Below are 23,285 nucleotides of genomic sequence, written 5' to 3' on the forward strand. Positions count from 1 at the left end.
AGATCTCTTCACTTTTGCTCCACTTTCTTTTCCTCTGCTCTTTCCTGCTCCCAACACCCACGAGCTCTCAAACAGACCAAAAGCTAGATTATGTCCTTCGACGACGAATCCATCAAGAACATCGAGGTTGCTGTGATCGGGGGAGGAAGCATGGGATCCGTGAGTTCCTCTCCTTCGTCGTCGAGCTCACCTTCTTCTTTCTTTCGACCACTCAGCCCTCCCTTCCCTCCTTCTTTTTCATTTGCCACTCACTCCTCCGTCCCTTCCTTCCTTTGCCTTCCCACAGGGAATGACCCTCCTCTTCTCCTCCCACGGCTCCAACATCGGCGCCTTCGACAAAGATCCCTCCGTCGTCAAAGCCACTCTCCAGAAAGCTGCTTCAACCAAAGGAGGTGATACCTCCCTCGTCCATGGCTTCTCAACCTTGCAGAAGCTGATGGCCGCCTTCACGCCCAACAAGCCTCGGATTGTCGTCTTTTCGCTTCCTCACGGCGGAGTTGTCGACGAGGTTTTGGAGGAGATTGGACCGTTGATGAGTGAGGGGGATTTGATTGTCGACGGAGGAAACGAGCAGTATAGGAGTACCGAGAGGAGGCAGAAGTGGGCGAAGGAGGAGTGGGGGGTGAAGTACTTGGGGATGGGGGTTTCGGGAGGATGTGAGTCGGATTCTACTCTCTCGGGCAGACTCGACGAAGGGGGATCTGCCTCTCGGATAGCGCTTTACAGGGAACTGACTTTTGTGTTTCGGTTCGGCTCGATCCAGACCAAGCTGCGAGAAGAGGACCCAGCATGAGTGCGGGAGGAGAGAGGGAGGCGTACGATATCGTGAGCGCTCGAGAAACGTTTGCGTTCGGATCCGGTTCTTTTCGTCGAGCTAACGAAGGTTTCTTCGATGGAACAGGTCGAGCCTCTGCTCAAGAAGTGGGCTGCGAAGACTCCCAGTGGAGACTCTTGCGTTGGGTTGGTCGGCCCAAGAGGGAGTGGAAATTTTGGTGAGCTTTCGACGACGCGTCGCCACTTCGAATCAACTTGAACTCACTCAGCATATCTTGCTCTCTTTCTTTTCCAGTCAAGATGATCCACAACGGAATCGGTTCGTCTGTTTTCTCTGGCCTTTTTTCTCAATCTCCTACTGATCTCCCTCTTCCTTCTCCCTTCGAAAAACAGAACAAGGCCACCTCTCCGTCTTCGCCGAAGTTCGATCCCTCTTGCGACACCAACTCTCCCTCTCCAACTTCGAGATCGCCGACATCTTCGAGAAGTGGTCTGCCGAGGGAGAGCTTCGAGGGAACTACCTTCTGAACATCGCAGTCAAGGCGCTCAAGTTCACCAAGGGAGACGGCGTTGAGAATGAGGAGGGAGTCGTCGAAGGGATCGAGGACAAGATCAGTCAGTCCTCTGCTTTCTTTCTTATTTTGCTTTCATCGACGCTGCGACTGACCTTCGCCTTCGGCTCTACAGCCCAAGACGTCGATAACTCTGAAGGAACTGGAGTCTGGACCCTCACCGTTCGTCTTTCGGTCTCGTCTCGACGCGTCGTTCGTTCGAGCTGACCTTCGCTCCTCTTGCTCGTTCGTAGGAAATCGGAACTCGACACGTCGCCGCTCCCACCATCGCAGCAGCTCATCAGCTTCGAATCATCAGTGCCGATCGAGGAGAACGCCTCAAGGTTGTCAAGGCTCTCGGAATCGATCAACCTTCGACGGCTGAGGGTGTCAAGGACGTCGACGCGTTTGTCGAGGTCGTCAGGAAAGCAACCTACGGAGCTATTCTCGGGGGTTTCGTTCAGGGATTGGCGGTGAGTCAATCATCGACTCTCTCAGGATGATCTCGAATTCTCTCTGACTTCTTCTTCGCTTCGTTTCCAGTTGATCGCTCGAGCTTCGAAGGACGAGGTGAGCACGAGCACGACGTCTCTCTCTCCGCCTTTAGTATCTCAACTCACCTCTTCTCCTCCCTCTTTCTTACTCACCTTCCAGAACTGGGGCGTCCAACTCTCGGAATGCATCCGAATCTGGCGAGCAGGCTGTATCATCCAGTCCGACGGCATCGCCGACTTCCTCGAACCCCTCCTCCAAAAGAGCGCCAACACCTCCACCATCAACCCTCTCCTCGTCCCCGAGATCGCTTCGGAGATCTCTAAGACTTACTCCTCCCTCAAGGAAGTGGCCAAGCTCGTGCTCGAGACGGACGCGGTCGCTCCAGCCCTGAGTGCGACGCTCGAGTGGGTGAAGGCGGTGGGAGGGAAGGATTTGCCGACCAACTTCGAGGAGATGCAGTTGGATACGTTTGGAGCTCATAGGTACGACGTGAAGAGTGAGTTTGTGGAGGGAACGGAGAAGGGACCTTACCAGTGAGTTGTTTCTTTTTTCGAACGTCGTCGTCCAATCGTTTTCGACGCGACGCTGACCTCTCCTTTCAATCCTTCTCCTGCAGCACCGAGTTCATCCCCGCGTAGTTTCGACTGTCCTTTAGCTTTCTTACCTGCACTACTGTATCCCTTCGTTCTAGCCATGTCGTATTTCTTCTCTCCCCTTTCCTTTCGTCGAAAGTCTCCTCTCATGGCGTCTCATCCTCTCTCTCTTTCACGCGCGCTCGCTCATTTTTCCAACTTCTTCGCATTAGAAGAAAAACAGACGAGCAAACATAACGACTCCTGAAACTCAAGCCTTCAAAACACCCACCACGGCCTGCGTCGCAATCGTCTCGACGACGGCCTTCCCAGCGATCGCTCCCACCTCCCCAGCAACATGCAAGGCCTTCCCGTGATCCTCCAACGTCGCTTTAGCGTACCCGACCGCCTCTGAGGGCGAAGGAAGATGAACGTTGGCGGGAAGAGTGGGAGTTCGAGCAAGGAGGAGGAGGAGGAAGTAGGCGTAGGATTCGAACTGATCTTTGAGGACGAAGGTGATTCCTTGAGCGAGAACTCCTTTGGTGATTTGAGCTTCCATTCCTTGGTAGAGACCGGTGAAACCCTGTGGAAGAAGGGAACAACCGGGAGGGGAGAGAAGGACCAGACGCGTCAGGAGGAGCGCAGAGAGAGAAGGGACGAGACGAAGCGATACGAGTGCAAGAAGATGTTTAGACGTACCTTCGCCTTGTAAACCTTCTTCAGCACATCCATCGCGTCCTTGTACCTCTCGTCCTTGACAACGACGGGCGTAGACGCAGTCGTAGCTCCTTCGGTGGCCGTCTTGTGCTTGAGCGCGTCGGCGTACGAGGTTGCTGGAGCCGAGGCCGAACCGACAGATTCCGAGGGAAGAGGAGCGAGGGAGGAGGTGGTGGTGGTACTGGTGGAGGAAGGGGTAGGCGAGGAGGAGGTGGTTTTGGCTTGAAGTCGGACCTTGGCCATGATCTGAAACGAGGACGAGGAGGGAATCATCAGCGAGGGCGGGTTCGTCGAAGGAGAGAAAGAGAGGGACAAACGTAAGGGTAGGTGACCTGTAAGGTTGAAGAGATGGTTTAGAGTTAGCAGCGAGAGAGGAAGAACAAGGTGTGAGGAGAAGCAGAACGAACGACGGTGGCGAGAGTCTTCGAGGCGGCTCCGACGAGGAAAGCCATCCCAGGACTGAGCTTGTCCTTTCCGGTCCTCTTGAGCACGAGCCCCTTGATTCTACAGACGATAAAGCACGAAAAGTCGGAACTTAGTTCGGGCGAGCGTGCGACGGCGAGAAGAGGGAAGAGGAGAGAGACGCGACGAACCGCTCGAATCCACCGAATGTGATAGCAGGGTTGACGGTGAGCACCAGCCCGGGTCTCAGACCCCTCCAGAGTCCCGAAGGTCCATCCTCGTCCAAGATCTCCTTCCCGATAGCCAGGAAGGAAGCGTTGTCCTTCGAAAGCTGTTGACGCGTGGCTGGAGAAAACGAAAACGAGGACGAGAAGTGTTCGACGGGTCAGCACGTTTCAATCCAGCGACCCGAGTAGAGATTCACATGGACCCACCAATCACGGCCACGGGGATGGTGAAGATCTGCGCTCCAGCCCCAGCGAGAGCTCCAAGCAACAACTCCTCGACGGTTCCAACAGCTCGAGGTCCTCCTCCTCTTCCTCCTCCGATTCGAGTGAGCCTCTTCACGTAGAGGGATCGGACGACCGAGTAGAAGAAGAAGTAGGCGTATTGCATCTGTAGAGACCCGATCTCAAGAAGGTCAGCTCGAGACAGAGGGAGAGAACGTCGATGATCCCCAACCCGCGAATTACCGACCCTTCGCCGAAACAAATCGCCTCAACCCAATGGAAAAGCGATTTTTTTGCGGAAGGGAAGCTTGGACTTACCGAGAACGTATTAAGCATCGAAGCGAGGAAGCCCTTGTAGAGCGAGAAGATCAACCGGGGGTTCTTGAACAAGGGGAGGAGGAGCGAGAGGAGCGTTGGTGAAGGAGGGGGAGCTGTAGGATCATTGGGATCCTTCTCTGAGGACGAGGAAGAAGCTTGGATTTGAGTCTTGAGAGTATCGAGAGGGTAGACGAGACTGTATGTATAGAAAAGACAGCCAAGAGGAGAGAAGAGGGAGGGTGAGCTGGCCGGGGGAGGGAGGAGGGAGAAGACCGAGGGGAGGGCGAAACAGGCGATGGACGAACGCGTTGGAGAAGACAGCTGACATGGCTCCAGCGAGAGCATGTCTAAGAGAGGGATGGAGTAGTGGGTGGCGAGGTAGAGAGAGAGAAGACCCGAAGACGGCACGAAGCGAGAGAGAAGGGAGGGACGAGATCAGCTCCGAGCTCAACGCCATTCCTCCCTCCTCGTTCTCCTCATTCTCTCCAGATGGAAGGAGGGTAGACTTACCCCCAAGGAGAGAGCTGCTGAGCAGGTTTCGAGACGACCGCCATGGCTGTAGGAAAAGAAGAAAAACTGAGCTTGTCGTGGTTGAAAGGAAAGGAGGAAGGGTGGGTCGGTTCGAGTGAGCTCGATTACCGGGAGCGATTTGGTCGTCGTCATGTCGCCTGAGAAAATTTCTGAAGTCCTGTATTCGAAGCTCTTTTACGAGCTGAGTAGATCAGGGCTGAAGACTCTTTCTTTCAGCATCAAAAGTAAAAATCAACCCAACACGTGCGGCTGGCTCTCTCCTCCCTCGTTTCGAGCTCGACGCGTCGTCTCCTTCCTCCCTCCCGACCCTCATCCTCCCCGTCACCCTCCACAACTTTTTTCCCAGCTATGCGCATCCACATCGAAATCCCTCCTTCCCTCCTCAGCCCCTTCACCCCTCCCGTAGGACCCTCGGACCCTAATTCTCCCATCTTTGCTCGAATTGGAGGAAACATTGTCCTCCTCGAACTTCAAGGGACTCTACAAGCAGAAGGGGACAAGGACGGTCAGCTTATAGGGAAACTAGGGATGGAAGGAGTGAGTTGCACTTCTCTGTGCCTCCTTCTTGGTGAAATTGGGGACTCTTTGAGATGAGAGAGGGCGAAGGGAAGGAGGAAGGAACGAAGGAAGGGAACACCTCGAGCTGACCTTTCTTTCTCCTTCCCCTCTTCCTTCCTGCCCTTGTTCGACTACTCAGGATCGGCCAACCCTCCGAATCGCTCATCACCTCCTTCATGGAGTTCTCGTCAACCTCCCCAAACCTCTCGCGGTGCTTCGGAAAGCTCCGTCCAAGATCGACGACGAGCTCGAAGGGATTGAGCTTCCCTCGGACGACGCTTCTTCCTCCTCGGACGACGACGAGGACGCTGAAATCGTCGTTGCTGAAAGCTCACCTATGCCTGGGCCGAATAAGAAGGGGAAGGTAAGTGCCAGATCATACGTTCTACACCTTTTCTGAAGCTGACCTTTCCCCTTTGCGCGTCTCGTTCGTTCGCTCCAGAACCTCGACTACTCCTCCGACATCGACCCCTACTCTTCCTCCCCCGTCAAGCAATCCCAACCCCAGCCCCAAGTACCTTCGAGCACCCCTGGGACGAACACCTTCAAGAGGAAGAGACCTCTCTCGTCGAAGGGCAAGAAGAACAAGAAGAAGAACAGGAAGGATGCGGCTCCTGCGTTGGACGAGGTTGCGAGGACGACGAAGTACGAGTGCGTTGGAGTCGTGAAGTTGAAGGTGGTGTTTTCGAAGAGGTGAGTTTAGCTGGAGCTGGTCGGTTTGCGTGGGCTCGGGTCAAGGGAACGATGGCTGATTGTTTCCCTTTCTCGTGTGTGTCGCAACAGACCCCAACCCGTCGTGAACCTCGACGCCGTCCCAGCAGCAGCAGCAGTAGTTCCTCCGTCTTGATTTCTTCCTCGTCACCCGCCTCGCCTTCCTCCTCACACCTCAAAAGCTCAAAATCTCCTTTCAAAAGCCTATCTCAACCTCCGTCCTCGCCCGCCAGCTCGGTCTCGTCCTCCTCGTCCTCGTCGACTGGTCTCGTAGGAGGCTGGCAGGCTCGGTGTCGGGTGAAGGACCGTCGGGAAGGAAATAGAGGTTGTCTCTCATGTCTCTGCTAGCTAGTTTAGTGACCGAGATGGCGGCGGGAGACGAGGAGACGAGAAGCTCGCGGTGTGTGAAACGCGTCGATAAGAGTCGAGGATGAAACGGAACGAAGGGGTCTGCATATGTGCTGTACGTACGATGACGATGGATATCAAAGCAACAAAGCTGGGAGAAAGGTATCGAAGAAGCTGACAAAGTGAAAGAGAAGGACAGGTATCAAAAGAGAGAAAGAAGAGAAGCCTGTTGCGTAAAAGTCAAAGAGAAACGAGTGAGTTCACTGAGAAGGTTGAGGCGAAGCAGAGAATATCGAAAGAAGGTACCTCGGGGTCCTCACGAAGACCACCATCTCCAGCCTCGACGTTTCGAAGGAGGTTCAGGCGAGCTCGATTCGACTTCGACGACCTCCTCCTCCGACGAGGTTGGAAGAGGATCCGACGGTGGCGAGGGCAAGATGGAAGGGACCAAAGGGACCAGAAGTTCGACCTTCTCGACGAGAGTTGAGCTGTGAAAGAGCAAGGGAAACAAGGGCGTCAGCGAACCAGAGCGAGAAAACGAAGAGGGAAACGGCGCGTCGGCACTGACTTTTCTTGCTCCTCGTTCTCCGTCTCGGTACCAGCGGAAGTTTCGACGGCGGGAGCTAATTCCGATGGAGCATCCTGAACCGTAAAGAGAGAGAAAACGCACGAGTCAGTCTCAAACCGAAGTGAAAGAAGGACGAAAGGCAGAGCGAATCACCTCGGATCGAGTCGACGGCCTGAAAAGCGTCGCTTTGTCGAGGAACCAGTCCCAGACGATGCCCTGTTTGGTGAAAGTGAGTCAGTGCGAGGGTTTTGATCGGAGGAAAGGTAGTGAGCACGACTCACACCGACGAAGAAGTAGATCAACCCGAACACGATTCCTGGGAGATGTCCGAAGTCTCCTGCTGGCGACGCTCCTTCCCAGGTTGCCTTGATTTCGTTGTAGATAGAGTCGAGGCAATGGTGTTGAAGGGGTAGGAAGATCGGGTTCCAGCACTGAATGAGATAGACGAAAGGAACGATGGGTCAGGACGTGGACGAGATGGAGGACGAGGAGAACGGGGGCAAGAAAAGGAACGAGAGCTCACTCCAAAGGTCATCGTCATCAGAGCGAGACTTTCCACTGCGCAGACGGTTTGCGAGATCCCCAAAGCGGAAAGGCAGTCGAGCTCAGACATGATTCTGTGCGAGAGACGGATCTTCTTCTCCTTCGGGTCGAAGTCCCACGGCGGCTTCTGACTACGAAGCTTGCTGGGGTCCTTGAGGATCGAGAGGAGCGTCCTTTGCGCCTTGGGAATTCCGAGCAGCTCGTGAGGAACTTGGAAAAACAGCAGGAGGGGGAAGGCGGATGCTGTGAAAAAGAAGAAAGGATGGTGTCAGTTGAAGAAGAAAGAACGTCGGTTGTTGCGGAAAGAATATGTTGATCTCGATCTGGCTTCTGTACAGAAGCAGTGTTTCTAACGGAAGTGCAGGAAGAAAGGCTCACCAGCGAGGCAGAATACGAGGAAATGGAAGAGCCCCGTCAAACGTCGCGTCGGTTCGGGAGGAGTCGAGACGTCCGAGAGAGTCCAATCCTCGTTCAGCAGGCCTGGAAGTTGTCCTGAAAAGGAAAAAAAAAGGAAGAAAGGGGTGAGCTTCCTGTGGAGAAAGTGTGCTAGGGGAAGCAAACTCACGAAGGTAGGGAATGATCCATCCATCGTCGTGCCGCTCGAACCATCCGTTGAAGAACGTCTCGTTGAACCAGCTGGAGAAACGACCTGAGAGAAACACGAAACGTTCCAGGTCAGCAACTCTTAGCAAGAAGAAGATAAGAAGGGGAAAGGGGACGGACGAGAGAAAGGGGAGATCCATTCGGTGAAAGGTGAACGATCGTCGAAGAAGGAGTAGGCGAAGAAGCCTTGAGAGCGAAGGAGTTCAGCATAGGCAGCCGCTCGCAAAGGACACAACACTGTCAGACTCACCGCTAAGGACCAAGAAAAAAAGGTTACTGGTGATGTGGTCGTTGTCGCTGTGGCTAAGCAAGGCGAAAGAGAGACGGAAAGGGTCAGCAAGATTGAACGAAGACGCGAAGAAAGAGGAGGGAATAGAACGAACCCAAACATCGAAGTCCAGATATGTAGATAGGTCCCTTCGAGTGGAATGAACTTGAAGACGTTCATCGCCCGGTCGAGGTTGAGGAAGACCATGACGAGATCGAACATTCGAGGCAGGGAGGCACGAATCGACCTCTGGGAGGCTCCCGACCTTGGGTCAAGTCGAGCCTTAGCATTCTTGATCCAGTGAGGTACGATGCACATAATCGAAAGGAGACCGACGACGACGATCCAACCTCCCCAAGGTCCGAGAAGCCACGAACTCTGTTGGGGAAGGAAGACGCGTGAGCTCGCTCGACGAGAAAGATGCGGCGAAAACCCAAGGTACCCACCGTTCCAGAGAGCTCAGACTGGCAATAGAGTCTATCGGTGATGACGGCAGCGGTGAGGTACAGAGCGAAAGCGACCAGCAGGGTGACCTGGAAAGAGCAAGTGACGATCAGCGTTGAACGACGCGAAGCTTGAGGCAGGAGGGTTTTTGAGGATCGCACTCACCATGATCGGTTTGATCACTTGGAATCCGGAGTTCACTATGGGATCCCGAAATCGCACAGAGTGGTACTGATTGTCGAGGGGGCGATCTCTGGGGGAGCAGAACCAGGTCGCGACTGCCGTCCGGGTGAGGACGAACTCGTTCCAAACGTTTCGTTCCGTCAAATCCTTCTTAGGCAGTTCCTCAAACCACCTCTGAAGATCGACGTTCGTCGATCTCCCGTCCATAGGCTCAAAACGTAGTAATTTTCCAAACTGTTGTTCGGTCAGGGCAATCTTCGCGTCCAAGTGCATCTCCTCCAGCACCTTCAACTCCTTTCGCTCCTCCATCGGCAGCCTCCTCAGCTTCGTACGGAGCTCCCAGTCCTTTTCCTGCAGTTCTCTCATGCGCTCGAAGTCCGACCGAGTCCTTTTGCCAGAGCCTTTAGGAAGAGCCCATGGTTTGTGCTTCGGAGGAGGAGGAGGGATGTAGCGAGGAGGACGAGGAGGGGTCGGAGGAGAGGATGAGCTGCTTCGAGGAGGTGGTGACGGAGGAGAGCTCGAGCTGAGACGAGCGAGGGAGGGTTGGGAGGGTGAGCTGAGGTTGCATCTGGGGTAGGAGTGGTAGGATCTTGAGGGCGAGGGAGGCTGTTGAGCGTGAGGACGAGTAGAAGGAGGCGAGGAGGAGATGAAGGGCTGAACAGGGAGGAGTCAAAGGCGGGCAAGGATACAACAGAATCAGCTCGAGTTTTCCCAAGTGAGAGTCTGTAGAAGTAGGAGCGATTCTTCAAGCTGACTTACAGATGAAGATCCAAAGATGAGACCCAACGAGACGTTGGATGTCGACAACGAGACGTTGGATGTCGAGAACGAGCGAGCGAAGGAGAGGGAGCAAGCTGAAGGTCGAGCTCCTCGGAGGGTGGCGAACGAGATGGTTGTGAGGAGGGAGGGGAAGCTCATCGCTGATCCGAATCTACGATCGAGTAGCTGAGGGAGTGAGCGGGAGACTTGATGAAAGAAGAACGGTTTCCTCTTCTCTGCTCCTCGTCGTTGAAGGGGAGAAAGGAAGAAGGAGATAACAACGAGCTTCACCAAGCTTAACGGGGTGATCGACCGTCCCCTTCTGTTGCTGTTGCCTATCTTTCGGCGCAATTTTAGTAGAGGGACGCTAGAGCGCCAGTTAAAAGAGAACGGAGCTCGGTTCTGTATTGCATCATAAAAAAGCCAGATGCGTTCGATCTCGCTCGTCGAGACGCGTCGTTTCAATCCTTCGCTCGTTGCCCTGGCTCGTCCTCTCTCTTTCCGCCTCCGTTGCTAAACTTTGATCCTTCTTTAGCTTCTGATCTACCTGAAAGAGAGCTTCGAACTTCATCTCGTCTTCCTCTTCCCATCCCTTTCCCTACTCTCACTCTGTCCCGTACTCCTCTCCCTCCTCCTCACCCCCAAACACTCTCGTCCCCTCTACTCGCTTCCCAAGTCCGTCTCTCCGCTCTCCTTTCTCGTCCCTCTCAAGACAACCCTAGTGAACCAGTGGAGACGGGCATGACGTAGCGTACAAGCAAAGAAAAGAAAAGAGGCAGCAAGCAAGAAAACGGCGTGGGATGCGAAGCGATGAAGGGAGATGGGTGGGTGGAGGAACTCGAGCGAGCTGAGCTGAGACGGGTAGGGGACGAACGAACAGAGAGAAAGGACTAGTTGGTGGGGTGGGACTGTATGGAGAAAGACGGGGATTGGTGCGCAAAAACGAGAAAGGGAAGGAAGGAGGACAGAGCGAACGACGCGTCGAAACCAGAGTTTAAGCGGCTGGAGTAGGAGTAGCGACTTTGGCTTTCTTGTCGAACATCCCTGAGTGAAAGAAGTACCAGACAGCGACGAAAGACAGGGAAGGAGTGGTCAGTCAGCAAAGCGAGACGAGAGGAAGAGAACGAGAAACCCGATTCACCTCTGAAATCCTTGTCTGACTTCGCCGAACGAGCCTTATCCTCCATCGCGATCTGCCTCTGAAGCTGCTTCACCGAAGGATCGTCCTTGTCCAGTTCATCGAGGAGGTTCTTGGCTTTGATGACCTCGCCTGCAACGGAAGAGAAGGTCAGTCCGGTCGGAGAAGGGAGACGAGACGAGACGAGAGTGAGAAGTGCGGTAGGACACGAACCCTGAGCGTTGAGAGCAGTAGCTTTCCTGAACGAGGCCTTCTTGTTGTCTTTGTTCTTTTTCAGGGCCTGGGGTTGATTGGTTTCAAGACGAGATTTGGTTCAGCTTCGAAACGAACGAACGAACGAACGAGAGGGAGGGAGGGAGAAAGGAACTGACCTCGTCGCAACACTGAACGGCTCGAATCCACTTGGAGTTCTTGAGGTGAACGGCGGCCATGTTGGAGTCTGACAGAGAAGGAGCTCAGCGGGGAAAGGAGGAGGAAGGAAGAGGGAGGGAGAGGAAGAGGGCGAGCTCACAGATGAGCGAAATCTCAAGATCAACCTCTGACATCTTCTGTTTAGACTCCGCATCTCCACTATCCACACCCATGACGGCTCGGTTGAGACCTTGAAGGAACGTGAGAGCTGAGTGGTACTCCCGAAGAGCGTTGATGTTCTCTCCCTGTTCGTCGAAAGAAAAGAAGATGAAGGGGAGTCAACGGGTGAGCTCGAGGAAGGAGAGAGGAGGGCGAAGGAGATGGGAGAACGAACAGCTTTGAAGAAGGCATTCCCTTTAGCTTTGAAAGCAGCAGCCGTTTCAATCTTGGCTCTGTCAGGCGAAGAAGGAAGGGAGGAGATGGGAAAAGGGGAAGGAGAGAAAGAGAGGGAGGAAGGAGGAGATCAGCTCGACGTTTTCCTTCCTTCTTCTCTTGGCCCTCTCTCCGTCGTCTGAGAAGCAAATTTGACAGCTGAACTCACTGGATGACAGCATCCTGGGCATCGCTTCCGGCTTCTGAAGGTTGGGCGGACATTGTTGAAAAGGTGGAGATGGAGATGGACGTCTTTGGGGAAGAGGAAGGAGGAGCGAGCTCGTCGTTTCGACTCTTCCTCCTTTTGCTCTTCCCCTTTTATCCCTCAACTCCCTCCCTTCCTTCTGCTCTACTTTTCCCGCCCTTGGATGGCACCCTTCTCTGCAGTTCAGATTTTGGATGGGATCAAGGAGAAGGTCGATGCCGTCTTTGCTCAAGGTCAGTCTGAACAGAGAGAAAGAACGAACGAAGGGGCGGAGCTGACCTGACCTCCCCTTCTCGTGCCCTCTCTTCTCTCTACACAGGCGACAAGCTCTTTATCGCTTCGGGGACTACTACGATGAGAGTGTATCGGATACAAGAGCAAGAAGGTTTGTTTCTTTCTCTCTTCTATCCCAAACGGTTGACGTCGAAACGGACTCCTCAGCTCATCTCATCTCCTCCTTCCCTCTCTCTTGCCCTCGTCGTTCTACCAGATCCTGAAGCAGCTCCTAAAGCGACCTTGCTCGAAACGAAGAAATCCTTTTCTCGTCGAGCTGTTGATCAGTTGGGATTCATTAGAGAATCAAACAGTCTAGTCGCGCTCTCAGGTAAAGAAACCCCTCGAGCTCACCCTCCTCCTTCCTCCCCTCCGTCGGATCTGACTTCTCTTCGTCTCTTCTTTTCTTCTTTCTCTTCAGATCAAACCATCTCCTTCTACGATTCCTCGACCTTAACTCTTTTAACCACCTTAACTCAAACCAGAGGAGCTCAAACCTTTGCCATCCACACTTCAGTCTCCCTCGATTCCTCCTCGTCGAACGACCCCTCGTCTTCCTCCTCTCTCTCAACCTCCCCTCCTCCCTCCGACTCTGTCCCTACCATCACCACCACCCTCCTCGTAGGACTCAAAAAACGTCTTCTCCTCTTCCGCTGGTCAGACGGTTCTTCCGTTCCCTCCCCGGATCCTCTGCTCCTCCCTCACACTCCAAGATCCATGGCCTTCGTCACGCCAAATCGAGTCGTTGCTGCTTATACATCCTCGGAACAGGTCGTGATAGCGTTGGATCCGATGAGGGTTCTAGGCGAGGTGGCGAAGGCGGAGAGCTTACCTGAAGGAGGAGCTGCTGGGGCTGGAGGCGCTGGAGGAGGAGGAGGAGGAGAGAGTAGACCGATGAGCGTCGCGAGTGGATTGGGAGGATTGGGCTTGGGCGGGATGGGAGGCTATATGGGACTCGGGACGGGGAAGGGGAAGGCTAGTGTGGTCAGAGTTGCGGAAGGGGAGGTTTTGGTTGGAAGGGATAGTGAGTTTTTGGACCGTTCTCGAAGCGAAGGATGTAAGGAACTGACGACCCGACGTCTTTCTTTCGCCAGACGTCGGAGTCCTCGTCGCGTCCAACGGTAGCTTCAAACGACCTCAAGAGATCGAATGGCCGTTGCCACCAGAAGATACGGGTCAGTCGTTCGCAGTCTCTCCTTTTTCGCTCGAACCATCGAAGCAGAAGCTGACTCGTGCTCGTCCCTTTACGCGTCTTGGTTCCAATCCCATCAAACAGTCTTCGCCCATCCCTTCCTCCTCTCCGTCCTCCCACCCCTCCCCACCTCTCTCCTCCCCTTGACCTCCACCTCTCCTGCCCTCTCCTCCCTCTCCACTGTCCCTACCATCCAAATCCGCTCCGTTGAAACCCTCACCAACCTCCAAACCTTCCACCTCCCTCCCTCCTCCTCCCTCTCCTCCGCCCACACGATCCACCACCTCACGCCTTCGGCAGCTTCGTCCTCGATGCTGAAACCTCCGCTGTACTTTGTCACGACTCCGACGGAACGGGCAGCGTTTGCGAGTGAGGGAGGGAGTAGGGTGTGGTGTTTGAGGATGAAGGAGGTTGGAGAGGTGGTGGAGGAGTTGATGGTGAAAGGGGAGTACGAGGAAGGGTTGGCTGTGCTGAAAGGGGTGGATGAGAGAGTTTTAGGAGATAAGGTAAGTTGGCTCTTTCCTCGCTGAGCGATATTCTCGTCCTGAGGAAGGAGGAGAAGGTCGAGGCGAGCGGAACCGAACTCTCAAACTCACGACGCGTCTCTCTCTCTTTCTTCCTTTCTTCTCCTTCCGACCAGGTGACCCGTCAAACCCTCCTTCAAACCCTCTCGGCTTTAACCCTTTTCCGAACCTCCCCAACCCCTCAGGCAGCCCAGACAGCCATCGAAACCTTCATCTCCCTGTCCATCAACCCAGCCAAAGTCATCGCCCTCTTCCCCGAGGTCGTCTCTGGTCGCTTCTTCGTTCCTGAGGAGGAATGGGTGGAGCTGTTTGGAGGACCATCGAAAGAGACGGTGCTGAAGTATGCGGAGGTAGAGGCTGCTGAGGCTCATGAAGAGGGAGGAGCGGAGGAAGGTGGTGGGGAGACGGGAGGAGGGAGGAGGGGAGTGATGGGAACGTTGGGGACTTTGGCGACGTTTGGGCTGAATAGACCTGAGTCGATTTTCGGTGGGGCGGGAGAGAAGGTAGGAGAGGAGGGAGAGTCGGGTGGGAATGGGAATGGGAACGGAAATGGAGGGAGGGAGAAGGTGCTGAGTGCGAAGGAGAAGATGGGTGAGTCCTCGTTTCGCTTCCTTCTCCTCCTTCTCGTCTTTCTCGACGAACCGCATTGACTGACTTCGACTTCTCCTTGCACGTCTACTCCCACCCTCTCTCTCCCAGCCAACCAAAAACTCTCCTACGAAGCCCTCCTCCACTACCTCTCCGACCGTCGTCAAAAAGTGCTCGGAGCTCTAGCCCAAATCCCTCCTTCGTCCCTCACTCCTCTCGAAACCTCCCTTCCTCCCCTTTCAGCGATCCCGAAAGAAGAACTCCTCTCGATGCCGTCCATCCCACTCTCCCGCCTGACGCCCGAACAGGTGTTCAGGGTCGCTCAGGTCGTGGATACCGCGCTGTTCAAGCTCTATCTGGTGGTGAGACCGAGTCTGGTGGGGAGTTTGTGTAGGCTGGAGAATTTTTGTGAGGTGGTGGAGGTGGAGGAACAATTGAAGGAGAGGAAGGTGAGTTTTCGGAGGTTTTGGAGGTTCGACGCGTTGAGGAAGAAGGAAAACGAAGAGCTGATCGCTTTCCTTTACTCTTTACCCCGTCGACGTGCTTGCAGAAATACTCGGACTTGGTGGATCTGTATCGGACGAGGAAGAACCACGAGAAGGCTTTGAAGTTGCTTCGAGAGTGAGTTCCAAGTCCATTCGACGCGTTCTGACCTTCGTTTCTGAAGGTCGACGCTGATTCTCGTCCTCCCATTCTCGTTTCGTTCCAGACTCGGCAAAGACGACCCCGACCCCGAAGACAAGCTCGACCCGACGATCCGATACCTGCTCGCCCTCGGACCCAAGTACCTGCCGTTGATCTTCGAGACTTCCCGCTGGGTTTTCGAGGAGAACTTCGATTGGGCGATGAAAGTCGGTTTATCCCCTCGCTCCTCCCTCTATGTCTTTCTTCGACTGACCTCGGTGTTTCCGACCTCAAACAGATCTTCACAGCCGACCCTGATACGGTCGAACCTCTCCCTCGACACGAGGTCCTCGTTCATCTCGAGACGGTCAGCCCTCGAGCCGCCGTTTCGTTCTTGGAGTTCTTGATTGAGAAGCTCGGAGAGAAGGGAGCAGAGTTCCATGATCGGTTGGCAGAGCTGTACCTCGAGGACGTGAAGAAGGGGAAGAAGTCGGTGAAGGAAGGTGAGCTCGTGTTGTGTCTTTTTTTCGTTGGAGCGTTCGGACTGATGAGTTTCGTTCGTATCTAGACGCGACAGAAGGACCTTACGCCAAAGCTCTCAAGTTCCTCAAGTCTTCGAACCTTTATCGACCTGATCACGTGCTAAGATACCTCCCTGACGACGGTGAGTGGTCTTGAGCTTGCTCGAGGGTTGGAGACGGCGAGGCGGAAAAGGAACTGACGCGTTCTCGCTTCTTCCTTTTGCCTTTCTCAGACCTCTTTGAAGCTCGAGCTATCCTCCTCGGTCGACTTGGGAATCACGAGGCGGCTCTTCAGATCTACGTTTATCGTCTCGCTGATTACTCGAAGGCGGAAGAGTGAGTCCCACCTCCCTCTTCGTTTTTCTGCGTCCTGCCCACTCACTCCTCCCCGCTCTTCCTTCCTTCGCAGATACTGCGTTCGGGTTTACCAGTCCACAACACCATCAACCAACATCTTCCTTCCTCTTCTCCGAATCTATCTCCTCCCTCGTCCCTCACCCAACACCAATGCCGACTCCAAATCCAAATCCAAAACTCCCGCCACCACAACCACGACCACTCCTCTCCTTATCCCACCAGCTCTTTCTCTAATCGCCACCCATTCCACTAAACTCGAACCTCTCGAAGTCATCTCTCTCCTCCCACCACTGCTGACGATGCAGGACGTGCATTCGTTCTTCCTTCGGACGCTGAGGGAAGGGAAGGCGAAGAGGAACGACGGGAGGGTGTTGAGGGAGATCGAGAAGACGAGAGGGGAGGAGCTGGACTGGCGACTGCTGAGGCTACAGGAGAGGAGGGTTAGGATTGGAGATACTAGGATGTGAGTTGATTTTCTTCTGAGAAGAGGATGGCGGGTGGACGAACTGTTGCTGACTTTCGTTTCCGCCTTCGATGCCCGTCGCAGATGCCCTCAATGCAAGAAACGACTCGGAAACTCAGTCATTGCCGTTCACTCTCCCCGAGGGGAAGTGACTCATCTTCACGTTCGTATTTTTTCCTTCTATCTTTCGCTTCGTGTTCTCTCCACCGAGCTGACTTTACTCTCTCTTCTGCTTTTCGCTCAACAGTGCAAGGACGCCTTCTCTCTCAAGCTCCGAGAGGCTGCTGGAGTATAGATTGACGAGACTCACATAGGTTAACGACTCGATTCGATGAACGAAAACAGACAACACGATCAATCGCGGTAGCCTCGAGGGAAAGAGACGAGAAGGGCATTTCCATCCAGGTCTGTGAGTCTACACGAAAAGATAGCATCTATGGAGTTGGATAATTAAGCAGGGAAGGTAAATAAAGGTTGGTCGGTCGTACAGTACATTCGTTTCTAAATCTAGGGAGCTCCTTTGTGGAGGGAGCGTCGTTCAGGATGACTCCGCCTCCTTCTTCCCCTCCGCTTCGCCGTCAACGACGACGGTATCCTCCGTCGACGAAGGGTGAAGAGCAAGAGGATCCTTGAAAAAGACGACAATGAGTCCTGTTTCGAGGATAAGGAGACCCATGGCGAAGAGGAAGCCGTACTGATCGAACAAGAACCGAAAGAGACTCGAGTCAGCGACGCGTCTCCCTGGAAGAGCAGACGAGGAAGTCGAAGGGAACGAACCTTGTACCCATGCGGCGAGGGACCGACTTGACCTGGGAACTCCGGGAAGGCGACCTGGATGGTGGAGGTGATGGAGAGGAGGGCGGCGGCTCCGAGTTGGAGACTGGAGAACGAGAGGAGAGGAGGCGAGGTCAGTACGAAGGAAGACGGAAGTTGAGATTTCAAAGAAGAAAGCGAAGACTCACACACTGTTCCAGAGACCTCCAGCAACACTGAAAAATGGAAAGAGAGGAGAAAAATGGACGAAAGGAAGGTCAGGACGACGCGTCGGAGGGGAAATCGAGCGATTGAGAAGAAGGAGCGAAGAATGATTGCTTACCCCGAATGCTCGGCAGGAACGGAGAGGAGGAGAGAGACGTAAGCTCCGACGAAGGCCATGGCGGCACCTGGACGAATAGGAAAATCAAAATGGAAGAGTTGAGGTGTCAGACACGTCGCGACGGGTGGGAGAAGCAGCAGAGACTCGTCGAATGATCGAAAGAAGGGGTTGACTCACCACCAGCTCCGATAGTAAGTCCAGGGAAGATCAAAGGCCAGTAGTCGGATCGGCCGTCGACAAAGCTAAACATGAGCATGGCTCCCGCGGCGAGAAGAGCTCCTGAAATCAACCGGTATCGCAGTGGGAACTTCTTAATTGGAATATTCTGGGCTACGATCATTGTGACGGTGGCGGAAATCCCGGAGGGAAGCTGTGTGCAAATAGTAGGGAAAAAGAAGGTCAGCAAGAAGCGACTCCCACGCGTCAAAACTCGATTCCTTCTCGACTGAAGGAATTCTACTGACGAATCGAACCGCAGTCATGATGGCCGAGATGCCCCATTCTCCTTGGAACCTATCCGAGAAGGCGACTTGAGCTTCGAAGAACCTGAGGAAGGGGATGAATCGTCAGAACACGGGCCCGAAACGAGGAAGAGGGGAGAGAAACTCACCAGTAACCGATGCTGAGTCCGAAGATGGCGAGAAGCGCAAAGTTGGGAATCTTCCACATCTGAGGGGAGATGAGAGCGTCGATGGGGTCGATCCTGGACTCCCAGTAGAAGAAGGCAGGGAAAAGAAGTCCACCGATGATGACCGTCGAGATCGTGGCAGGGTCACGCCTTGAAGAACGAAAGAGGAGTTGATCAGCCGCAAGTCGCATCGCCAAAGGATCGAGGGGTCGAGGTACTCACCATCCCTTGACTGGAGAACGAGGCACCAAGAAGACGGAGAGTCAGCAAGACGCGTCGAGAGCTTGAGCGGGAACGAAGATTCGGTTCACCATTCGCTTCAGTCAATCCGTAGATGAGAAGTACGATAGCTGCCGTTTGAAGGAAGGTTCCCTGAGAACGAGAAAACAGAAGTCAGCACACTATTTGAGGAAGCGAGCGGAAGAGTGTGCGACGAACGACGTAGTCCATCTTCGGCTTCCTCGTTGGAGCGACCTCCACACCTATGAGGCGGCGAAGAGAGAAAATAGAAGTCAGCTGATAGGATTTGAAAGCAAAGCAGAGGGAGGAAACTCACCCTAGTCCAGAGAATGCTCGCAAGACAAGGAGAGTGATCTTGTCCTTGCTCAAACCAACTCCCATCGAGAACAAACCGAGGAAGAGGAATCCCACGATGAAGACGGTCTTCGGGTTGGTTATATCGGCGACTCGTCCTCCCTGAAGAGGAAAAACATGAAGGAAAGGATCAGGAAAGGGACTTCGAGATTAAAGAACGACGCGTCGAAGAAAAGGAGACGAACCGAGAGCAGAGTCGAAGCGAGGGTAAGAGAGTACGCGTTGACGACCCATACTGACTCTGTGACCTCCATATCGAGACTCTCGGACATTTGGGAGAGACCGACGATAACAGCGGACTGGAGGGAGGGAAACGGAGGTCAGCCTGCGTCGTGGAACGAAAGAGACTCAAAGCTCGGTCTCCTCGCCGAAGAGATGTGAAGAGAAACTCACAGCTCCAAAGATATCCCTGCATGGATGAAGAAGAGGAGTAAGGTGGAGTCAGAACGGGGGTTCGGTTCGTTCGAAGAAGAGAACGCAGAGCACGCAGAAACAGGTGCGACTCACAGAAATTGGGCGAGCGAGAAGACGAAAAGGAGGAAGTACCGCCTGGTGTTGGAAGGAAGAGCTGCAACTGCCAAGCCCTGAGATTCGGCGTCGAGGGTTGGAGATCTAGTAGGGAGGGGAGGGAGAGAGGAAAGGTGAGCTCAAGCGAGGTCGAGGTGATCGGAAGATGAGAGAGGATGTAGAGCTCACGCAGAAAGTGGCTGTCCTTCGACAGGTTTCGACATGGGTGGAGCGAGGGTGGTGGAAGTGGGAAGAGGAAGGTTGAGAGTGGAAGAAGACATGGATTAGAAGAGGCGTTGAGTTTGGGCTGAGGTGGAGGAACGAAAGGTCGAGGTCGGTCGAGAGTCGAGAGCTTTTTAGCTGATCTCTGAGTGTTGAGGAGTGGTGGGATGTGGTTGGAGGGAGAAGGGAGGAAGAACGAGTTCCTGGTTTTCTATGGAGAATCCTGCTGAGTGATGCGATCTCAGATTTGGAAGCAAATTGTCAGCAAGAAGAAGGAGGGTGTCGGGCAGGGCGGGGACGGCCTTCAACCAAACAACCTTTTTCGCCCTGGTAACCGCGTAACCAATTTTTTGAACGGTCGAAAAGGCGCAAATTTGTTCTTTCTGCTTTGGAACAGCTTGAAGAGGGTTTTTCTCGAGGCCAGTCACACCTTGGACGCGAAAGAACGAGCGAAAATGAGCCAAAAGCAGAGAAACGAGCTTGAAACTCACCCGGCCTCGCCTACCTTCTGCTCCCTTCCTCCCTCGACCGTCCTTTCTTTCCCTCCACTTCTTCCCTTGGCTCGTATGCAGATATCTCGCCTCCACCACCGAGAATACGAGACGTCATTACACCAACGCGGCTTCGGCTGAAGAAATCTATAGACGCATCGAGCGTGCATCACGCCGCTCAACGTCTTCCTAGCTGGCTACTCCTTCCAGCTTCCGTCCCTGAGCTTGTCGCAGCAACCAAGCAGGACCTTCCCAACGTAATCGAAGTCTGAGATCTCGTTCCAAACTTGAGCGCTGCAACGAACCCACCTACGGAAAGAGGCGGGAAAGGAGTCGGTCAGAAAGCGGCGACGGTCGAGGGAAGACCAACGCGGAAAGAAGATGAACGAACGATCGATCTCCGTGGCGATAGACGGCAACAAAAGTGTTGGCAGCGAACAGAGAGTCTTCGAAGAACTTCTGATGAGCAGCGACGCCAGCTTTGTCGGTAGGGAAGGGGTAGGAAGGTAAGGAGACGTTGACCTGAACGGAAAGGCGAAAAACGAGAGAAGCGATCAGCATCGCCCTCGAGCTCGAATCCTGATAACCGATCTTCACTGAGCTTACCATGTTTGCCGTGAGCTCTCCTGTACGAGTAAAGAGAGAGGAGAACGTCAGATCACGTCGAGGACGACCAGAAAAAACGTTGCGTCGCACTCACCGAGCTCGTTCTCCATTATCGGGCCTCCTCCGAACATCTTTTGAAGGTGCTTCCCTCCTTCGACAGCTAGGTTGTGGCAGTAGGTGTTGATCCTCTCTTCTCCTCCGAGGAACGCTCTGAAATCGAGCGCAGCGGCGATGGACAAGAACGGAATCCAGTCTGGAGAACGAAGAGCCGAAGAAAAGTCAGGAGAACGCTCTTGAGAGAGTCTGGATGGCACGATGAGGGGAGGATGGGATGGGTAGCGTGCCTTGGGTCCCAGTCCAGTCTGAAGATCGGTCAAGGAGAAGGACGAGTCAGTTCGAAGAGAGTCGACGCGTCGATGCGAGGAGGAGACGAAGACGCACCGAATTGCTTCTCAAAGGACCATTCGCCCTTCCCCGTCCCAGGGTAAAGGGTGGATTCACTGAAAGAATGCGCTAGCAGTAGGTCAGTTCGAGCTCGAGTGAAGGCAACCAGGAGACTCACTAGTCGAACGACGTCGGGAACGTCGTCCGGATCAGTTTTTGATTCCTTGAGGTCCGAAGGCATACAAAGGGCGTCAGTAAGGGGATAGGAAGGTATCGAAATGATCGTACTAACCTCTTCGGAACCCAGAGAACAGCTCCACCTCGATGACTCATGCTGTTCAGAAGAAAAGAGGCGGCGAGAAAGGAGATCAATCAGCTTTGGAGAGTCGTAGGACGAGCGCGATCGCAGGATAAGGTGAACTCACAGCCATTTGTGACAGTTAGTGATAAGGAAGTCACATGAGAACTCGTCTGATAGATCGAGAGGCATCTGACCTGTTATAAAGAGGAAAGACGAGATCAGAAACGACAACGGAGGGACGAAAGAGTAGGAACGGACTGGCACTCACCGATAATATGGGCGGCATCAACGCAGGAGAGGACGCCGTAGGTTCGAGCCATCTGCGCGATTTCTCTCCACGGGAAGACTAAATGAGCAAGGAGAGGTGATCAGTTCTCTCGACCTCCGAGACGCGTCGAAACGCGAGAGCTCACTCATGCCAGGATTCGAGCTCAATCCGTCGACCACCACCATTCGAACTTTCCCTCGAGCACCTTCCTTCGATCCGTTGTTTACGAAGGCCTCCTCGGTGATTCGAAGGATCTCGGCGTGAGTTGTGGGGAACGTCAAGGGAAGCACGACTAGTTTGAGGTTGATGGACGTGTGCGAGTCGCAGAGAGCTCGAAGAGTTTGAAGGACGGCACCGTAGGAAGTAGAGTCTGAATAGATGAAGTGAAGGTAGGTTCAATAGATAGTTCGAGGGAATCGAAGGATGAGAAGAAGACGGGAAGACGAACACGCGACGATGATGTCGTCCTTCTCCCAAACGATGTTGCTGACGACGGTATTGACACCGTGCGTAGCGTTAGGTACCAACACAATTTCCTCGAGTCTAGTGTTGCAGAACTCGGCCAGCCGTCGTCTCACGTCCGTGAGGAGAGGGAGATAGGTTCGTCGCATGAAGAGATCGGGGTTCTCTTCGCACTGGTCTGAGAGTTGGCGGCAGTACTCCATCACAGGCTTTGGAACCGAACCGTAGCTCCCTATGAACAAAGAAAACCTGTTAAAAGGGCTCCACGAAGATTGATCTCGAGAGGGAAAGGAACGAACCGTGATTTAGGCAGACGTAGTTTTCCCGAAAAAGGAAGTACTTGAGAAGAGAGCGACCGAACTCGGGAGGAGGAGGATGAGTTGCATCGGAGAGCGACGTCGGAGTCGACCAGATCGCCGACTTCTCGTTGAGGAAGGTGGAGAAGCTAGGTAGAAGAGAAACAAGGTCAGCCCTCGAGAGACGAAGCGACGAGGGTGAAGGTCGAGACTCACTCCCAAACTCCTTTCTCCAATCTATCCAAGCCTGCAACCCAGAGGTAAGTCCTACACCTCAGCTTCTTCGAGGTCCCAACCACCTTCGAAAGATCCTCCGAGAGTAGGTCGGGCTGCTTCGAGAGCGGGAGAGCCTCGTCGACGAGGGGAGAGACCTCGACGTCTCTCAACCCATACTCATCACCTTCAAAGACGGAGAGCTTGCCGAGCTCAGAAGGGTTAAGACCATTGACGAGAGTCCCACGAACAGAAGGAGACCTGTTGAGAAGCCGAAGGAAGAAGAATCAGCGCCCGACTATCAAAGGAGGGTCGAGGGAGATGACTCGAAGCTCGAAGGAAGGAAAGACAAAGATCGAGCTCACCCTTCCTTCTCCAGCAACGCAGCCTTCTTTGCGTCCTTCTCCGAAACCATAGCTGGGTAGTCCTCTCCAGAGACGCCGAAACGAGCGTATCCTTCGAGGAGAGCGGGTTGGAAGGTGAGATGGGATCCGTCGTTGTCGATAACTCGACAAAGGACCTGAAGAAGGAGCGCCGAAGGTCAGCTTCTTTTCTTTGACTCTTTGAGGGATAGTAGGGCCGAGTTGAGCAGATCGACAAGTTGTAGAATACTAACAGATGGTACTAGCAGCGTGCCGTAGAAGAAGATGGACATATAGAAGAAGGGAGGGAGTGTGTGATGGTTGAAAGGGAAGGAAGGGAGGCGGATCGTCGAGTCAAGCTCACTTTCGGCCAGCTGCGACTCGAAGAGGAAA

The 23,285-nt window shown here is 54.0% G+C and overlaps 8 protein-coding genes across 8 annotated transcripts; 3 read left to right on the forward strand and 5 right to left on the reverse strand.

Annotated features, from left to right (window-relative positions):
- Positions 1–90: 90 nt before the first annotated feature.
- On the forward strand, positions 91–2,458 carry BDY24DRAFT_412018 (6-phosphogluconate dehydrogenase; the record flags this gene model as incomplete). Its single annotated transcript, XM_076643003.1, has 11 exons — positions 91–159; positions 287–656; positions 764–825; positions 902–992; positions 1,070–1,093; positions 1,168–1,389; positions 1,462–1,508; positions 1,580–1,798; positions 1,869–1,895; positions 1,980–2,353; positions 2,437–2,458. 11 exons carry the CDS (start codon positions 91–93, stop codon positions 2,456–2,458), a joined length of 1,527 nt encoding a protein of 508 aa, XP_076500435.1.
- A 144-nt stretch (positions 2,459–2,602) lies between these two features.
- On the reverse strand, positions 2,603–4,863 carry BDY24DRAFT_358056 (mitochondrial carrier domain-containing protein). Its single transcript, XM_076637825.1, has 9 exons — positions 4,789–4,863; positions 4,584–4,625; positions 4,279–4,474; positions 3,946–4,126; positions 3,703–3,856; positions 3,517–3,613; positions 3,427–3,441; positions 3,092–3,355; positions 2,603–2,975 (listed from the first exon to the last, which is right to left on the reverse strand). The coding sequence occupies exons 1-9, from the start codon at positions 4,830–4,832 to the stop codon at positions 2,664–2,666; spliced, it is 1,305 nt and encodes a 434-aa protein (XP_076500436.1). The 5' UTR covers positions 4,833–4,863; the 3' UTR covers positions 2,603–2,663.
- Positions 4,864–5,157: 294 nt separating this feature from the next.
- BDY24DRAFT_412020 (uncharacterized protein) lies at positions 5,158–6,214 on the forward strand (the record flags this gene model as incomplete). Its single annotated transcript, XM_076643004.1, has 4 exons — positions 5,158–5,346; positions 5,507–5,731; positions 5,810–6,060; positions 6,151–6,214. 4 exons carry the CDS (start codon positions 5,158–5,160, stop codon positions 6,212–6,214), a joined length of 729 nt encoding a protein of 242 aa, XP_076500437.1.
- A 528-nt stretch (positions 6,215–6,742) lies between these two features.
- On the reverse strand, positions 6,743–9,953 carry BDY24DRAFT_412021 (uncharacterized protein; the record flags this gene model as incomplete). Its single annotated transcript, XM_076643005.1, has 13 exons — positions 6,743–6,914; positions 6,995–7,068; positions 7,148–7,210; positions 7,276–7,425; positions 7,518–7,780; positions 7,916–8,029; positions 8,103–8,186; positions 8,261–8,326; positions 8,391–8,443; positions 8,524–8,786; positions 8,855–8,941; positions 9,018–9,689; positions 9,795–9,953. 13 exons carry the CDS (start codon positions 9,951–9,953, stop codon positions 6,743–6,745), a joined length of 2,220 nt encoding a protein of 739 aa, XP_076500438.1.
- A 713-nt stretch (positions 9,954–10,666) lies between these two features.
- Positions 10,667–12,030, reverse strand: BDY24DRAFT_164823 (uncharacterized protein). Its single transcript, XM_076636201.1, has 7 exons — positions 11,881–12,030; positions 11,678–11,735; positions 11,444–11,588; positions 11,304–11,371; positions 11,146–11,212; positions 10,936–11,064; positions 10,667–10,838 (listed from the first exon to the last, which is right to left on the reverse strand). The coding sequence occupies exons 1-7, from the start codon at positions 11,904–11,906 to the stop codon at positions 10,789–10,791; spliced, it is 543 nt and encodes a 180-aa protein (XP_076500439.1). The 5' UTR covers positions 11,907–12,030; the 3' UTR covers positions 10,667–10,788.
- A 53-nt stretch (positions 12,031–12,083) lies between these two features.
- Positions 12,084–16,757, forward strand: VAM6 (Vam6p; the record flags this gene model as incomplete). The annotated part of the gene is made up of 15 exons (XM_076643006.1): positions 12,084–12,153; positions 12,240–12,305; positions 12,615–13,217; positions 13,288–13,368; positions 13,470–13,891; positions 14,026–14,500; positions 14,609–14,946; positions 15,048–15,118; positions 15,207–15,348; positions 15,420–15,624; positions 15,699–15,785; positions 15,876–15,978; positions 16,052–16,462; positions 16,547–16,625; positions 16,710–16,757. 15 exons carry the CDS (start codon positions 12,084–12,086, stop codon positions 16,755–16,757), a joined length of 3,201 nt encoding a protein of 1,066 aa, XP_076500440.1.
- Positions 16,758–17,000: 243 nt separating this feature from the next.
- Positions 17,001–19,568, reverse strand: BDY24DRAFT_412024 (major facilitator superfamily domain-containing protein; the record flags this gene model as incomplete). Its single annotated transcript, XM_076643007.1, has 15 exons — positions 17,001–17,156; positions 17,240–17,342; positions 17,425–17,451; positions 17,559–17,625; positions 17,736–17,928; positions 18,023–18,104; positions 18,169–18,336; positions 18,409–18,418; positions 18,498–18,558; positions 18,625–18,668; positions 18,819–18,882; positions 18,966–19,079; positions 19,174–19,189; positions 19,288–19,392; positions 19,477–19,568. The coding sequence occupies 15 exons, from the start codon at positions 19,566–19,568 to the stop codon at positions 17,001–17,003; spliced, it is 1,302 nt and encodes a 433-aa protein (XP_076500441.1).
- A 458-nt stretch (positions 19,569–20,026) lies between these two features.
- Positions 20,027–23,210, reverse strand: BDY24DRAFT_377301 (pyridoxal phosphate-dependent transferase). The gene is made up of 16 exons (XM_076638762.1): positions 23,147–23,210; positions 22,896–23,050; positions 22,534–22,791; positions 22,321–22,466; positions 22,008–22,253; positions 21,705–21,929; positions 21,560–21,637; positions 21,416–21,485; positions 21,283–21,324; positions 21,169–21,213; positions 21,048–21,106; positions 20,951–20,968; positions 20,701–20,859; positions 20,607–20,626; positions 20,392–20,522; positions 20,027–20,309 (listed from the first exon to the last, which is right to left on the reverse strand). The coding sequence occupies exons 1-16, from the start codon at positions 23,183–23,185 to the stop codon at positions 20,198–20,200; spliced, it is 1,803 nt and encodes a 600-aa protein (XP_076500442.1). The 5' UTR covers positions 23,186–23,210; the 3' UTR covers positions 20,027–20,197.
- Between the last annotated feature and the right edge of the window lie 75 nt (positions 23,211–23,285).

This window comes from Mrakia frigida (genome assembly GCF_051309035.1).
Source record: "Mrakia frigida strain ATCC 22029 unplaced genomic scaffold BDY24scaffold_3, whole genome shotgun sequence".
Lineage (NCBI taxonomy): Eukaryota > Fungi > Basidiomycota > Tremellomycetes > Cystofilobasidiales > Mrakiaceae > Mrakia > Mrakia frigida.

Bases quoted from the DNA above. Each gene is read 5' to 3' on its own strand.
- BDY24DRAFT_358056 (XM_076637825.1), bottom strand. From the start codon at position 4,832: ATGGCGGTCGTCTCGAAACCTGCTCAGCAGCTCTCTCCTTGGGG. The intron at 4,475-4,583 runs GTTCGTCCATCG...CTATACATACAG, and splicing joins TCAGCTGTCTTCTCCAACGC to TCTCGTCTACCCTCTCGATA. The intron at 3,614-3,702 runs GTTCGTCGCGTC...TATCGTCTGTAG, and splicing joins ACATTCGGTGGATTCGAGCG to AATCAAGGGGCTCGTGCTCA.
- BDY24DRAFT_164823 (XM_076636201.1), bottom strand. From the start codon at position 11,906: ATGCCCAGGATGCTGTCATCCAGTGA. The intron at 11,736-11,880 runs GTTCAGCTGTCA...TTCGCCTGACAG, and splicing joins AGGATGCTGTCATCCAGTGA to AGCCAAGATTGAAACGGCTG. The intron at 10,839-10,935 runs GTGAATCGGGTT...TCTTTCACTCAG, and splicing joins GTCAGACAAGGATTTCAGAG to GGATGTTCGACAAGAAAGCC.
- BDY24DRAFT_377301 (XM_076638762.1), bottom strand. From the start codon at position 23,185: ATGTCCATCTTCTTCTACGGCACGCTGCTAGTACCATCT. The intron at 23,051-23,146 runs GTTAGTATTCTA...CTCCTTCTTCAG, and splicing joins GCACGCTGCTAGTACCATCT to GTCCTTTGTCGAGTTATCGA. The intron at 20,310-20,391 runs GTTCGTTCATCT...CTCTTTCCGTAG, and splicing joins TATCGCCACGGAGATCGATC to GTGGGTTCGTTGCAGCGCTC.